Source organism: Ostrea edulis, chromosome 4 (assembly GCF_947568905.1).
Source record: "Ostrea edulis chromosome 4, xbOstEdul1.1, whole genome shotgun sequence".
In the NCBI taxonomy this organism is placed as follows: Eukaryota; Metazoa; Mollusca; class Bivalvia; order Ostreida; family Ostreidae; genus Ostrea; species Ostrea edulis.
In genome coordinates, this window is record NC_079167.1 from 59894798 (window position 1) to 59911881 (window position 17084).

Consider the following 17084-nt stretch of genomic DNA (forward strand, 5'->3'; position numbering starts at 1 on the left):
AAATTTCAATTACAAATTGAGTTATGTACATTTATACATTTATACCATTTAATAGGTCTTGACAATTACTCGAAACCTTTCGTAGAGATAAATTTTGCTTGTAATTCTGTAAGAAAAATAAATTACTTTATAACAAAACTCATCATATAACAAGCATATCAAAGGGTCCCACGAGTACACGTATCAATTAATCTGAATGCCACTTAAAAAGAAGGCTTTATATTTAAAACTTTCAATCAATAGAGAAACATGAACAAGACGGAGAATCAATGAGTATCGATTTCACACCAATATCTGAGAGATATTGAACCAGTACACAAAGTTTTGTCACATTTAATGTGCTTGTTTTTCAGAAATTAAAAATTCGTCTTAAGAAACGCTTGACGTGTGTCATCATTAGCCCATTGTTAAAAAAATCAGCAAGTCTAAACAGTTTTAAAGCAAATAGCCATCAAACGAAACAGTTCTTAATAATGGGGTCGTTGCTGGGAAATTTAGGAATACAATCTTTTTACCGTAGTGATGCCATACAAAGTCTATATATACGTGCGTTTTAATAACACTTCGTTTTAGTTCACCTTAGCTATATCAAGTGAGCTTTTCTGATCACTTCTCTTGTCCGTTCGTCCGTCTGTCCGTAACCTTTACACTTTGTTAATTTCTTCTCCAGAACCACTAAGCCAATTTCAACCAGATTTGTCATAAAACATAATTGTGTAAAGGGGATTCAATTATGTTAAAATTATTCAGTTGATTGATGATACCCTTTCAAAGGAATAGTGAAAATATGGTGGCATTTGTAAAAATAAAATCTTCTCAAGAGCCAATCTAATTAAAATTAGATCCTTTGATCCGCTCACTTGTGTAGCGATATACGTGAGCGGATCAAAGGATCTAATTTTTATTAGATTGCTCAAGAACCATCCCACCAGAAACGACGAAATTTATGTGAGAGCTTCCACGGAGCATGTAGAATCAAATTAGGTCAAATCATGGCTCCCGATGGTAAGCTGGCACCACAATAAGGGATCAAAGATTAATTAGGAATATATAAGGGGAAATATTTTCACATCTTCTCAAGAACAACAGGCCTTGATCAGTTATATTTAAGATATGACAGCATCTGCTGATTATCCGGCTTTAAGTTTGCTCAAACCACGGCCACGGGGGTAGGGTGGTGCCATAATAGAAGATCAAAGCTATAGGGGGAACTTTATAAAAAAAATCTCAAGAGCATTGGGGGCCATGATTAGCCATAAAAATAAGTAGTGAAGAGTCAATCTTGTGTAATTTGTGACTCCCAGAGGTTGGATGTGGCCACAATAGGGCATGCAAGTTTTACATGGGAATATAAATTAAAGTCTTTTAAAATTTCCTTTTTATGAACAGCTAAGTCATGATTAGTCATGTCAATAGGCTCACATCCTCAGGTAGTGCAGATTCGTGGTTTTAAATCAATACCCTAAAGGGTAGGTGGGACCACAATAGGGGCTATATTGGGAGTTAAACATGGGAATATATAGCAAAAACTTTGTTTTCTCCATATGAGTAGCGGGGGCCTGATTAGTGATTGATTTGCAAGTATCTTCTGGTAGTTCAAATTCTAGTTTGTAAATAAATCCTGACCTCAGGGGGAGGTGGGAGGTATAGAATGGGGCCTCAGTATAGGAGGACCAAAGTTTGACATAAGAATAAATCTTTAAAAAATTCATCTCAAGCGCAGCACGGCCAGGATTAGTCATATCAGTATGCAAGCATCCCCAAGCAGTGCAGGGACAGACTTCAAACCAATGCCCTGGGGTAGGTTTGGGCCACGATGCAGATTTAAAAAGAATGTATAGAGTTAAATTTTAAAATCTCTTTCTTTAAAATAAAAATATAGGTTAGAGTGAGGCTAATGGGGATAACATTTTACACGTGAATATAAAGGAATATAGGGCATCACTATGTTGTGTAGATTCAAGTTGGGTTAACATAACCGCGTTTGGCTTTTGTGGGGTCATATTATGGGGTAAATTTTTTTTATGAAAGTAAAGAGAATAAAAAAAACCCTTTAAAATCTACTGATGAAGAACATTAGGATAAGATTTACTCAGGTGAGCGTTGTGGCCAATCGACCTCTTGTTTGAGCTAAGCGAAATATAGACTGAATCAAAATATTTCAATAAATGTATAAAAAAAAATATATAAAAAAAAAAAAAAAAATAAAAAAAATTGTGATGTGCTAAAAAAAGTAGAAACGCGCGCTACTCCAGAAAACCCCAGGGGAGGCGTCAACCTCTATCATTGTTCCCGGGGTTCCAACTTATAATAGGGATAAGGTTTAATACTTCAAAACTGAAAATGAATAAAAAAAAGAGACAAAATATGTATTTTTCACCATTCCCAGCGATCCATGTTTGTGAAATTTTAACTTTGACTGGAAGTAGTGTATTTATTCGGACTGTCCTCTTCACCAAACACGGAAGTACACAGAATTATCAAATATCCTCAAACTAAACGACGTTTCACTCTTCAGATTTAAAAACGTTTACCTGTGTAAAAAGGAATCATTGTTTGAGCGTATCCGTGATATTGATTCCTGGAGTTTTGTATCTCAAAAATCAAATATTTGCAAAAGTTATTCGCATTTCGGCGTTCTTCAAAAAACGTCAAGATCTTTTCATATACGATTTTTGGTCGACTTTTGTTTTTAACTTTAATTCTCGAGCAGCTGTTGGGAATTTGTTTAAACTTCGCTCTTCTGAAGAGTTTAAATCGACACGACACGGTTAAAACTGTCCTCCGGAGCACAATAAAAACACCAGTAATGAATTAGTTTAACAGAGAGCAATTCATTATACAAATGTTGGCACAGTGGTCATTTATGTATCGTATGTAAATTTCGACAAGTGTTAGTACACACAGCGACAGATAACTACTAACAACAGAGAAATGTTCAGAGCTCACTTGATAAAAAGAGGACTGTAATGCTAGTAAATCCATCGACAAATAAAACACAACGATTCGGGTTTCTTAAGTATAGTTCTTTACGACCGACTGGGCATTCCTTTCGTGTCCTTGGAACGAGACGAATACAGTGCATATTTGACATGAAGGATATTTCGATGTCTTTGACAAGATCAAGAATTAAGACTCCTCGCCCGAAAACGGGGAGGACGAGGAGAATTAAAAATGACCAAGTAAGTAGATTGACTTTTAAAATAATGATTTATATTTAAATTTAGGGGAAAAAAGGAAACGGAAAAAACCATGCCAACAAAACCTCCTTTGAATTTTCTCTGATATCATGATGATCATGAATTTGTAGTTGCACTTCAATTAATCCATGTAACTTACTAGTATTGTGTTGACAAGGAATTTAATGAGAATCTTATAAAACAAAAGAAATAATAGATTAAAAGCTATTCATAGTAAGGTAATGAAACGTGTTTAGCAATGTTTTATTTCATACGCTATATGAATTCAAAACAAATCAATGTTGAAAATTAAGTAAAACCTTTAGAGCAATGAATAAATGTCACAAGAGAATAAAACATCGAAAAGATATTTAGTGTTGTGTGTGAGAGAAATTGATTTTTTTTTTCTGGGAAATTACTTTTCTCTGACATGGTTACGAAGGAGACAACAGTTTGCACAGTGACAAAACAAATATCCCCCCTCCCAAATTGTTTCATGTAAGTAACACTTCCACGTACTTTTAAATAGATAAGAGTATTACAGTTTTATTACTGCATGTCGTTTTGTCCCGTTGTTCTGTAATATTTAAAGTTTGTAGATCGCTTTAAACGCTCTAAGATACATTGAAAAGAAGAAATATTTTGACAACGCCATCCATTAGAGCTAAATAAATAATTATTTTCATAAAAACTTTTTTTCTTAACTGACTATAAAACTTTAAACTTTTGTTCAAATTGCTTTAAATTGGACTGCCTTTATAATGAATATTATTTGTTGTCTTTTGTTATAGGAAGTCAATTTTGTCTCGAGACCTTTCGGCTTACCCTCGGCGCATTGCATGCTCATCTGATAAGTGTATATAACCCTACTTTAAAATTGATGACTCTTACTGAAGATCCCTATTCATCGAGCATTCCAAGAGCCTTTACTTTGGATCTCGTTTTTCTTGCAAGTTGCCGATCCATTATCAACAGTATTATGGCATTTTTTTTCTTGGGGTGAGAAGTCCTGGCCAACATATACACTAGGGGTCTAAAAAGTAGTATTAAATGACGGAAACTCTATAGGAATAAACAAAAATACATAAAGCCTTGACCACATTCGGAGAGGGGGGGGGGGGTGCTCCGGTTTCTACTGCGTTTTGATATTCAGAGAATGCAATTCACAGAGGGTGACAGGGTTTCCAAAGAGTAAAAGGAAGAGTTAAACATGCCGGAAAACGTAAAATTTTAAAGACTGTCATACAGAGAAATTTTAATATTTGCTGAAAAGGGTCTTGCATTTTATAGCAAATATTAGCACTATCATGTTTCTTTCCAGGGCGATTTTGTATTGTAAGTAATTCAACACGCAACACCCCGTCCCCATCTGTTAACAATTTTAATTTACAATATTTGATTTACTCGACTGTTTGTTCGTTAAACATAATTCTACCACAGTTATTGCAGAGATCAAAGAAATGCCGCGTCCATTATTCTCCAATATATACCGGTTAGTCTATAGATTATCAGACCAGTGATACATATCAAACTTCCACAAGAAAAATGAATATCTAATACTTATTGGGATCATATCGGTTTCACGTCTCGACCTAATTAGATATTGTGTATTGCCTTAAAAAAAAGTTAAATGTAGACATATTTTATGGTTTTTCAACGATCCTTTACTGTTTTTATATTTCCTGCTTTGCTAATACAAAGATAAAATCAATAGCTGATATTTTTATTTCACTATCATAAAAATTAATCAGTGGATGTTACAAACGTTGTAAATGACTGAAGGATATTTGACATTCAATAAAAAAGCAATCATCTGCGTTTCGAGATCGACACACTAGTTGCGATGCACAGACAAGTTGATCCTCTTTCCATGTGTGTTTAGAAGTTTTTGTTGGAATATATATTCGATTACAACGCATCAAGAACAACATCAAACTCAATACTTGAAATACCTTTCAAAATCGTAGATCCTATTGTCTTACCATTTTCGTCCGCAAAAAACATGTACTTTGTTTCGGAAGGTACAATGACGTCACGAAGTAACCTAATTTGTAGCTGTATAGTTAACAATCAGCTGTGTATCTCCGAGTGTGTATGTCATGAGTGTGTATGTCATGAGTGTGCATGTCATGAATGTGTATGTCATGAGTGTGTATGTCATGAGTGTGTATGTCATGAATAAAATGAATACCAGTCATTTATATTCCCAGGAGGAGAATCCGGAACCTATCATGAAAGAAAAGAGTGACCACAAATTGGCGAAAGACAAGAAAGACCAACACAAAGACAAACACCCGCATCCTGAGGACCATCATCATAAGACCTCTCACCATGGTGACGGTCATGGAAAAGGCGCAAATACGAGTCCTGCGCACGCGTCGTTCACCGGACGTCAAAGATCTCTCTCTCACAGAGACACTTCGCATTCTATTTCTTCCAGCAAAGGCCATGCAAAACATCCGTCGAAGGACCACGATCGGCACAGCGTGGCCACCTCTGGAGACCAATTACCACAAGTAGATGTTAAGTACGAAAACACCTACAAAATGAACCCCGATGTCAAATTCAGAGAATCCTCTATACGCAAAATCATCTCGGATGTCTTAGACGAAAATATTAAATCCATTAAGACTTATGATTCTTCAGTATTAGGAGGCAAATGCAAATTAGCCTGTGATGTCATAAAAGAGAGAGTGAAGCACTTGAGCATTACTCGATATAAGATCATAGCCTCCGTGATCGCAGCTCAGAAGGGAAGTCAGAGCATGATGGTGACATCTCGGTGTCTGTGGGATCAAAAGAACGATAACTATGTTACTGTCAAAGTGGAACTGGGTGAATTCTATGTTATAGGAACAGTTTATGTAGTTTATGCAGAATAATGTGTTCATCTAGATTACATCGCTTGATAGACTTTAACTTTGCTTGTATTTATTGAAAGTGCTATATTAAAAATTATATTTTGTTTTAATGTTTGAAAATGATGACGACGAAGAAAGCATTAATTAAAATGTTTCAGATATACTATAATATTTTTATTTAATTGGTTACCGGTCCTTAGTTAGGAATTTGAAGTCTTGGGACGGTTAAAGAAAAATTGACATGGGCAATTTTTTTCTCAAAAGTCGAACAAGTTGAAGCGGCGCCCCATGCGCTATATTCTGATTGGTATAAGCTTTTAGCATTGACCATTAGCAGAACAAGCTCTTGCACATCGAATCAGTTGAAAGACATAAACACCATATGCACGTGATAATAGAATATTGCTAATATGCAAAGTTGGCGATGGAGAAGCTAAAGTCATCCTGTATTTCATATAAGAAACATCTCGGATTTAAAATGTACAATATTACGTACACCAATAAACTTGTTCCTAAGTTCAAAGCCTCTTCGCAATGATTGGAATTCTTCAAACTGTTCATTCATTAATTTTCATTAAATCTGGTGAAAAAGAAATTGTGCCAGACTCACTTATATAAATCGCTTAGCCTTTTTCTTTCTCAACTTGGGTTAGAGTAAAATGGTAAATGCACGAAACAGGTAAATTAAGACTGTAGTATATTATACGAGCTCGTACATGCATAATTAATGTTTTTGTTGGATAAACATTTGGATGATTATGAAACAGATAAACTCATTAAGAATTCATTCAAAGTGTGATATTGTCTAAATTAGGTCGAAGATTGTTGGCAATACAGTTGACGTTTCAAGTCATATGGTATTTTCAAAATATTAATACATTGTATCCGGTTTTGTCTATGATTCTGTAATTATACAGGTTTGACTAAAATTTGTTCTTCGCTATACAGCACTTGGCCAACAGCCATTTTCGTACCCGGCATGGTTAATGTCTTTCAAAATTGGTGTTTGTAAAAGTATGGAAATCGATGATCTTAATACTGTCCTTTATTGACAAAATTGCGGATTTTCTCGCTATGCTTCGAATGAAAAGAGAGCACATCACACCAAACATGGCTTCGGGTAAGAATAAAGCACCAGAAAAGAAACACGAACTTGTTTTTTAATCCTTTTAAAATTCTGGTGGAAGGAAAATTGCAACATACCTATCACTTCTGGTGAAAGGAAAATTGCAACACATTTATCACGTGACATACCCAATGCTTCCAGGTGAAATAACAGTAGATAATGTATGCTCAGAAATATCTACTATTCCTCACTGAAATTCATCAACGGGTGACCCCGTGGGGATCCGGGTTAGAATAGGTCCTCAGTTCCCCTTGCTTGTTGTAAGAGGCGAGTAAACGGGACGGTCTTTCGGATGAGATTGTAGAACCCGGGGCCCCGTGTCACAGCAAGTGTGACACGATAAAGATCCCCCCCCCCCTACTCAAAGGCCGTAAGCGCCGAGCATAGGCCTAAATGTTGCAAACCTTCAATGGCAATGGTGACGTCTCCATATGAGTGAAAAATTCTCGAGAGGGACGTTAAACAACATACAATCAATCAATCAATCATCAAATGATGTTTTTTGTTGTTGTTTTCTTTTCTTTTAAATTTGTTTTTCTGTTTATTTACTCCCACATATCATTATACTGCAGTCATCAATTACAGTTCTCTGAAACACTAAATTGATGGTTAACCTTAGTGAAAAACTGTCGTTTTTTGTTGTTGTTTTTTTTTGTTTTTTGTTTTTTTTACGTAGCATCACCCCAAAAACTTCCTGATTAGAAGAATAAATCTATAGACTCAGTAAATATTACTCTCCACGGAAATCTTTAGTAAAAGGTGAAAGATTTAGTTTTGGTTTGAACAGAAAACAAAGTATTTATAAATGGTTCAATCTGCATCTGTAACTACTGTATCAGTGAATATTAATTGCTGCTTTTGAACATGCTGTCAACTACACCTCTTTTATGCTAGGTCTGCATGGTATTGCTAACCGAAATTTCACATCTTTATAAAACATTCATTTTCACAGTTTGTCTAAACAACTAACCACCGATAGATCAGTAGGTACATGTATATGTTTTCCCCAAGTCTAATGAAAACCGTGTAGTGCAGCGGGAGATAACTCTGAGATAGAGGCTTATTGGATTTAACACCATATTCATAGACCCCATTTTGGTGTCTTTCCTGTCCCGGGTTAGAGTGAATAAGGAAGTTCTACAAAATACGCAATTTAAACTGTGGTATATATATTGTCCAGAATATTTTTTTTATTAGATCGACTATATGGTTATGAAATAGATGCACAGTTTGAGAGTTTATTGCAAGGCGACGATCGTTGGTAGTACACTGGAAGTAATTATAACAGTTGATATTTCAAATCTTGTGTTCGCAATACTAGCATATTGTATACGGTTTCTTCTTTCAGATATGTAATACTAAGGGTTTGGTCCACATTTTTTCATCGCTATACAGCGACAATAATCCTCAATTGTACCCGACAGAATCAAAGTATTTCAAAACTGTTGTTTGTAAAATTATTTAAACATGTGCCGAGTTTATACTGTACTCAATACGCCAGTTTCGAGATACGAACTCTTCTGTGTAGAAGGTGCATTTAGTGGAACTTTGATTGACTAAGTGGGACAGAGTGGACCTACAGTCAGCGAGAAAGACGATGAAATGTATTAAAAGCGGCTTCTCTTTTAATATGTAAATGTGGGAAATACAAAATACTATCGAAAGAAGAAATGTTTTACTAAAGTGGAAACATAAAAACAATGTCATATTTGCAAGTAATGTCTTTGATATGGTACTTACGACCAACGAAATAACGTGATATGATAAGAATTCTATGTATTTAATCACTCCCTAAATACTTATAACTTACTTAGTTTGTGTATCAGTCGAATTCGGGTGATCTAACAGTGTATGAGAACCTTACTGAGTACATTCACTTACGCTGTGATGAATATTAGTCCCACTCCCGCGTGTAAACAAATTATTTCGCGCCTCACTATCCACGAGAGTTCTCCAAAGGGAAATAACTCGGGTGTATCTCGAAACCGGCATATTGTCAACTCAATGCAAGCCAATCACACTAAACATGCTTTGAATAAGAATCAAGTACCAGAAAAGAAATATGAATTTGTTCAGTAATCTAATGTAAATTTAGGAAAATGTACCAAACACCAAGTTAGCTTATATTATCCAGAATTGTTTTTGGAGAAATTATATGATTATCAAATAAATGCATACATTCAGAGTTCATCAAAGATGTGTTATTGTCTACATCAGATCGAAGACCATTGGCAGAATAGTTGATGTTTTTAAGTCATGTGGTGTGTTCGAAATACTAGTACATTGTACCCGATTTTGTTTACATAATTTAGATTTGCCAGCGCAAATCTGTAAAACTATAGGTTTAGTCCATTTTTTTTTTATCCTATAGTAACAATAAGCCTTCTTTGTACCAAACAGATCTAGAGTCAATTTTTTTTAAAACCACCAATTACAGTTCTCTGAAACACTAACCTGATGATTAGTGGAAGTTTGTCAGTTATAAATTCTCATTCTTGCGTAGCATCACCAAAAGACATCACATATATAAAAACATGTCTATAGACTCGGTAAATGTTCCTCTAAACGGAAATCTTTAATAAAACGCGAAAGATTTAATCGTGGTTTGAAGAGAAATCAGAGTATTCTTAAAGATATACTCTACACCTGTATCAACTACTGTATCGGTGAATATTAATGGCTGCTTTTGAACATGCTGTCGATTACACCTCTTTTCAGCAAGGACTGCATGGTATTGCTAACTGAAATTTCACATCTTTATAAAACATTCATTTTCTCGTTTATCTATCTATAAAAAATAAATAAATACCCCCCCCCCCAAAAAAAAACCAAAAAAAAAAAAAAAAAACAACAACAAAAAACCAAACAAACAAACCCAACAACAACAAAGTGATCACATTGCGAGGCATATGTGTTCCTAAATCCACTCAAAACGTTGCAGCACAGTGAGAGATAACTCTCAGAAAGAGATGGATTGAAAAATGCAAAACGATTCACGACACCAATGAACATAAAAAGAAGTACATACACAAGAAGTGTAACCATATTCCTAGAGAGCAATTTAGTGTCTGTCTTGTCTTTCGTTGCAATAATGTAGCCCTCTCCGATTCTTTAAAAAAAAAATTATTACTGGGGGGGGGGGGGAGTCGGAATAATAAAAATCAGATAGAGCTACATTATTGCAGCTATCTTGTCTTCGGCTTAGAGTAAATATAAGATGTACAAAATACCAACTTAGACTGTGGTATATTCTCTAGAATATTATTTTTTTTCGTTGGATGAACTATATGGTTATGAAATAGATACACACTTGGAGACTTTATTCAAAGGTGTTGCATAGTCTAGATCTGATCAAAGATCGTAAACAGAACAGATGAGGTAACAGTTGATATTTCAAGTCATGTGTTCGTAATAACTAGTTCCTTGTGTCCGGTTTCTATCTGATAGAGTCAAAGTCTTTCAAAAGTGTTGTTCGTTAAAGTATGGAAACATGTGCTTAGTTAATTTTGTGTTTTGTTTTTCCTGTATCTAAAGTACCATAGTTATTAAACTGCAGTTATCAATTACAGTTCTTTGACACACTAAACTGATGATTAGTAAAAGTTTATCGGTTATAAATTCTCATTCTTACGTCCTATCACCCTGAAGACATCAATATTAGAAAAATAAGTCTATAGAAAGGTGAAGAGAACAAACAGTATCTTTTAAATTCCTATAAGGTATACAATATAAAGAGTTCGGCCAACACGGACCCCAGGATGTATCAGGGGTGGGATCATCGATCAGGCGCCCAGAAGGAGTATCCCCTGTTGACGTATCACACTCAGAGACTCGGTAAGTGTTTCCACGGAAATCTTTAGTTAAAGGTGAAAGATTTAACCGTGGTTTGAAGAGAATACAGAGTATTGGTAATGGTTCACTCTACACCTATAACTACTGTTGCTTTTGAAATTTCACATCTTTATATTGTCGTTTGTCTAAACAACTAATCACCAATAGACCGGGAGGTATATATGTGGTCCCAAGTCTATTCCAAACCTAATGGTACAGCTGGAGAGAACTCCGAGAAAGAAACTTTTTGCAAATTGCAAAACAATTCATTACGATACATGTATCAATGAACATGAAAAGAACAACGAATACATGTTGTATTATCATATTCGTAGAGGACAGTTTGAGATCTCTCTTGGGTCGGCTTAGAGTAAATACAGTTGATTGATTGTATATTGTTTAAAATCCCGCTCGAGAATATTTCACTCATATGGAGACGTCACCATTGCCGGTGAAGGGCTGCAAAATTTAGGTCTATGCTCGGCGCTTACGGCCTTTGAGCAGGGGGATCTTTATCGTGCCACACCTGCTGTGATACACGGCCTCGATTTTCGCGGTCGCATCCGAAGGACCGCCCCATTTAGCCGTCTCTTACGACAAGCAAGGGGTACTGAGGATCTATTCTAATCTGGATAGGGAGATGTGCAAAACACGTTGACTGTGATTTATTGTCCAGAATATCTTTTTTGGGGGTTGTTTGTTTATGGAGCGCCAAATTAACATAAACTCAAATAATTGAAGATATCTTCAATTATTTGAAGTGATCATCAATTCAATTATTGCTCTCATCAATTGAATTAATGCGCGCATCAATTGAATTAATGAGAGCAATAATTGATTTAATGCGCGTATTAATTCAATTATTGCTCTCTTCAATTCGATTGATGAGAGCATCAATTTAGTAGAAATATTGCTCGCAATAATTAATTTAGAGCTCGGTATAAATAATTTGATGATCTCTTTAATTCAATTGAAGACATCTTTAAATCATTTACAATGCTTTTGTATGAGGAATTAATGCGCGCATCAATTCTTTTAAAGAGAGCAACAATTCAATTAAAGATATCATTAATTCAATTGTGAATATGTTGAATTGAAGATATCTTAATTATATAGTTGCTCTCTCTAAAAGAATTATTGCTCTTTTCAAGTGAATTAAAGATATCATTAATTCTATTGAAGAGAGCAATAATTGAATTAATGCGCGCTTTAAATCAGCTATTGCTCTCATCAAATGAATTAATGCGCGCATCAATTCAATTATTGCTCTCATCAATTGATTTAATGCGCGCATTATATAAATTATTGCTCTCTTCAATTGAATTGTAGCGCGCATCAATTCAATTGTTGATATCATTAATTCATTTAAAGAGATCATTAATTCAATTAAAGCGCACATCAATTCAGCTGAAGAATTAATGCTATCATCAATTCAATTAATGCGCGCAATAATTCAGAATTGAAGATATCATTAATTATTTGAAGAGATCTTTAATTCAATTGTTGCGCGCATCAAATGAATTGATGATATCTTCAATTATTTGAGTTAATTTGGTGCTCCATATTTGTTGGATTAATCATATAACTATGAAATAGATGCACATTTTGAGACGTCATTCAAAGGCGTTGTATAGTCTAGATCTGATCAAAGATCGTCAACAGAACAGATGTGGTAACAGTTGATATTTCAAGCCATTTGTTCGTAATAACTATTTCATTGTGTCCGGTTTCTGCTTTTAGATTTGTCAGTGTGCTTCTGTAATATTGCAGGTTTGGTCCATATTGTTTCATCGTTATACAGTGACAATAAACCTACCCCGACAAATTCAAAGTCTTTCAATACTGTTGTTTGGGGGGGGGGGGGGTTAGAGTATGGAAACATGTGCTTAGTATATGATATACTTTCATAAAAAAAAATGAAAGCAAATCACACGAATAAGAATCAAGCACCAGAAAAGAAATATGAGCTTGATCGTTAATCCAGAGTAAATATCAGATGTACAAAACATCAGCTTACAATGTTGTATATAGTCCAGAATGTTAATTTATGTTGGATAACAGATATGATTATTAAATAGATGCACACATTGAGAGTTTATCAAAGAAACGTTATTATCTACATCAGGTCGAAGATCTTTGGCAGAACATTTGATGTTTCAGTCATGTGGTGTGTTCGAAATACTAATACACTGTATCCAATTTAGTTTGCTTTTGGATTTGCCAGTGTAATTCTGTAAAACTATAGGCTTGGTCCATATTTTTTCCCCACCTCTAGAGTGACGATAAGCCGTCATTCTACCGAAAGATTCGAAGTCTTTCAAAACTGTTGTTCGTAAAAGTATGGAAACAGAGAATAAAATTGCGGATCATTTCGCTGTGTATCGTGCAAATTAAAAAGAAAGCACACCACACCAAACATTGCTTCTGGCAAAAATAAGAAAAGAAATATAGACTTGTTTCTTAATCCTTTAAATTTCTGGTGGAAGGAAAATTGCAACACAGCTATAACTTGTGGTGGAAGGGAAATTATAATAAAGTTATCGCGTGACGTACCCAGTGGTTCCAGGTGAAACAGCAGTACAGATATGGCAGGTATCGTATGCTCAGATATATCTACTATTCCTAACTGAAATTCATCAACGGGTGTTTTATTTTTGTTTTTGCTTCGAAAGTCTCGCATACCATTATACAGCAGTTAACAATTTCAGTTCTCTGAAACACTTAAACTGATGATTAGTGAAAGTTTGTCAGCTGTAAATTTTCATTCACACGTAATTAGTAGATACTAATGGCAAACTTACAACTCAACTTTATGACAAACAGGATGATTTCAGTTTCTCCATCGTCAACTTCCCATATCTATGTAGCAATATTCCATCATCACTTGCATATGGCGTTTATATCTCTCAACTGATTCAATACGCAAGAGGTTGTTCTACGTATGGTCAGTTTTTAAATCGAGACAGGCTACTGACAAACAAGTTGATGGTGCAAGGGTTTCAACAGTCTCGTTTAAAGCCAACATTTTGCAAATTCTATGGTCGTTATAACGATCTAGTTTGCCAATACAACCTATCATTGGGTCCAATGCTGTCTAACGTGTTTCATACCGATTGTTAGACCGTTCTTGGCACACTGATATTGACTACGGATAACTCCGTTTACCTGATCAAGATATATAGAGCTCATGGCAGGTGTGACCGGTCAACAGGGGATGCTTACTCCTCCTAGGCACCTGATCCTACCTCTGGTGTGTGCAGGGGTCCGTGTTTGCCCAACTCTCTATTTTGTATTGCTTATAGGAGTTATGAGATAGATCACTGTTCGTTATCTTCACCTTTCATCATCCTGAAGACATAAGGAAAAATAAATCGATAGACCCAGTAAATGTTACTTTCCACGAAAATCTTTAGTAAAAGGTGAAAGATTTAACCGTGGTCTGAAGAGAAAACAAAGGATTTATAAAGGTTTACCCTACACCTGTAACTACTGTCAGTGAATATTATCACAATGGCTGCTTTTGAACATGCTGTCGACTACACCTCTTTTATGCTAGGACTACATGGTATTGCTAACCGAAATTTCCCATCTTTATAAAACATTCATTTTCTCGTTTATCTATCTATAAAAAATAAATAAATACTCCCCCCCCCCCAAAAAAAAACCCAACAAAAAACAAAACAAAACAACAACCCAAAAACGAAAACAAGATTCACAACAACACCAATGAGCATGTAAAAACCCCCACTACATATACACATGTAATATCACCACTACATATACACATGTAATATCACCACTACATATACACATGTAATATCACCGTATTCATAGAGGACATTACCCACTACATATACACATGTAATATCACCGTATTCATAGAGGACATTACCCACTACATATACACATGTAATATCACCGTATTCACAGAGGACATTACCCACTACATATACACATGTAATATCACCGTATTCACAGAGGACATTACCCACTACATATACACATGTAATATCACCGTATTCACAGAGGACATTACCCACTACATATACACATGTAATATCACCGTATTCACAGAGGACATTACCCACTACATATACACATGTAATATCACCGTATTCACAGAGGACATTACCCACTACATATACACATGTAATATCACCGTATTCACAGAGGACATTACCCACTACATATACACATGTAATATCACCGTATTCACAGAGGACATTACCCACTACATATACACATGTAATATCACCGTATTCACAGAGGACATTACCCACTACATATACACATGTAATATCACCGTATTCACAGAGGACATTACCCACTACATATACACATGTAATATCACCGTATTCACAGAGGACATTACCCACTACATATACACATGTAATATCACCGTATTCACAGAGGACATTACCCACTACATATACACATGTAATATCACCGTATTCACAGAGGACATTACCCACTACATATACACATGTAATATCACCGTATTCACAGAGGACATTACCCACTACATATACACATGTAATATCACCGTATTCACAGAGGACATTACCCACTACATATACACATGTAATATCACCGTATTCACAGAGGACATTACCCACTACATATACACATGTAATATCACCGTATTCACAGAGGACATTACCCACTACATATACACATGTAATATCACCGTATTCACAGAGGACATTACCCACTACATATACACATGTAATATCACCGTATTCACAGAGGACATTACCCACTACATATACACATGTAATATCACCGTATTCACAGAGGACATTACCCACTACATATACACATGTAATATCACCGTATTCACAGAGGACATTACCCACTACATATACACATGTAATATCACCGTATTCACAGAGGACATTACCCACTACATATACACATGTAATATCACCGTATTCACAGAGGACATTACCCACTACATATACACATGTAATATCACCGTATTCACAGAGGACATTACCCACTACATATACACATGTAATATCACCGTATTCACAGAGGACATTACCCACTACATATACACATGTAATATCACCGTATTCACAGAGGACATTACCCACTACATATACACATGTAATATCACCGTATTCACAGAGGACATTACCCACTACATATACACATGTAATATCACCGTATTCACAGAGGACATTACCCACTACATATACACATGTAATATCACCGTATTCACAGAGGACATTACCCACTACATATACACATGTAATATCACCATATTCATAGAGGACATTCTGGTGTCTTTTGTGTCTTGTCTCGGCCGGTTAGAGTATATAGAAAGATGTACTTTAAGACACCAAATTAAGATTGTGGTATATTCTCTATAATATTTTTTTCGAATGATTATATAATCATGAAATAGGTGAAATCAATGCACACATTGGGAGTTTATCAAAAATGTGTTAGGCCTGACAGAACCCGGCGTTGATGTTATTAAACCTCATGTGGTGTGTTTGAAATACTATTACTCAGTAGGCCAAGTACCTCGTATCCGCTTTTGTTTGCCTTGATTCTGTAATACGTAAAGGTTTGGTGCATATTTTCATCTCTATAGTGACGATAAGCAATCTTTCTTCCCGACAGAGTCAAAGTCTTTGAAAACTGTTGTTCTTAAAAGTATGGATCGAAACATATGGTCTTCAATACTAAAATTGCGGAAAAAGAATGCACGTCACGCAAATTGAAAACCATCTCACAAGTCAAGGGTTATTGATAACCCTTGACTTATGAAGATGATTGAAAACATCATTGTTGAGAATAAAGATTACGTGGTCATGCAGTGTGTTTTGTTTGTTTATTCTCTTTTTTCACATCCTTTAATTTTCATTTTCACAGCCCCCCCCCCCCCCATTAGATTAATTCATTTTGTTATTTCTGTACTCTGATGAAAATTTAGACACGTTTTCTATTCCTCTTTCCCAGAACCATGCAGTGGCAATACTTCTGTAAACAATTAATTTATTACTTACCGAAAAACTAATCAGTTCAGCAAGTAAAATATAATTATGCGCGCCTGCTCTTTTTCTCGGATCCCGATGT

General features: G+C 35.3%; 1 protein-coding gene and 3 non-coding genes across 4 annotated transcripts; 1 reads left to right on the forward strand and 3 right to left on the reverse strand.

Annotated features, from left to right (window-relative positions):
* Window positions 1-487: 487 nt before the first annotated feature.
* On the forward strand, window positions 488-6203 carry LOC125671496 (dynein light chain Tctex-type 5-B-like). The gene is made up of 2 exons (XM_048907258.2): window positions 488-3182; window positions 5390-6203. Exons 1-2 carry the CDS (start codon window positions 2970-2972, stop codon window positions 6059-6061), a joined length of 885 nt encoding a protein of 294 aa, XP_048763215.2. The 5' UTR covers window positions 488-2969; the 3' UTR covers window positions 6062-6203.
* A 1644-nt stretch (window positions 6204-7847) lies between these two features.
* LOC125672468 (U5 spliceosomal RNA) lies at window positions 7848-7965 on the reverse strand. The gene has a single exon (XR_007369006.1). It is a non-coding gene; the product is annotated as a U5 spliceosomal RNA (small nuclear RNA).
* A 1709-nt stretch (window positions 7966-9674) lies between these two features.
* On the reverse strand, window positions 9675-9791 carry LOC130054465 (U5 spliceosomal RNA). Its single transcript, XR_008802781.1, has one exon. It is a non-coding gene; the product is annotated as a U5 spliceosomal RNA (small nuclear RNA).
* A 4550-nt stretch (window positions 9792-14341) lies between these two features.
* Window positions 14342-14456, reverse strand: LOC125672469 (U5 spliceosomal RNA). Its single transcript, XR_007369007.2, has one exon. It is a non-coding gene; the product is annotated as a U5 spliceosomal RNA (small nuclear RNA).
* Window positions 14457-17084: the final 2628 nt, after the last annotated feature.

Bases quoted from the DNA above. Each gene is read 5' to 3' on its own strand.
- LOC125671496 (XM_048907258.2), top strand. From the start codon at position 2,970: ATGCTAGTAAATCCATCGACAAATAAAACACAACGATTCGGGTTTCTT. The intron at 3,183-5,389 runs GTAAGTAGATTG...TTATATTCCCAG, and splicing joins GGAGAATTAAAAATGACCAA to GAGGAGAATCCGGAACCTAT.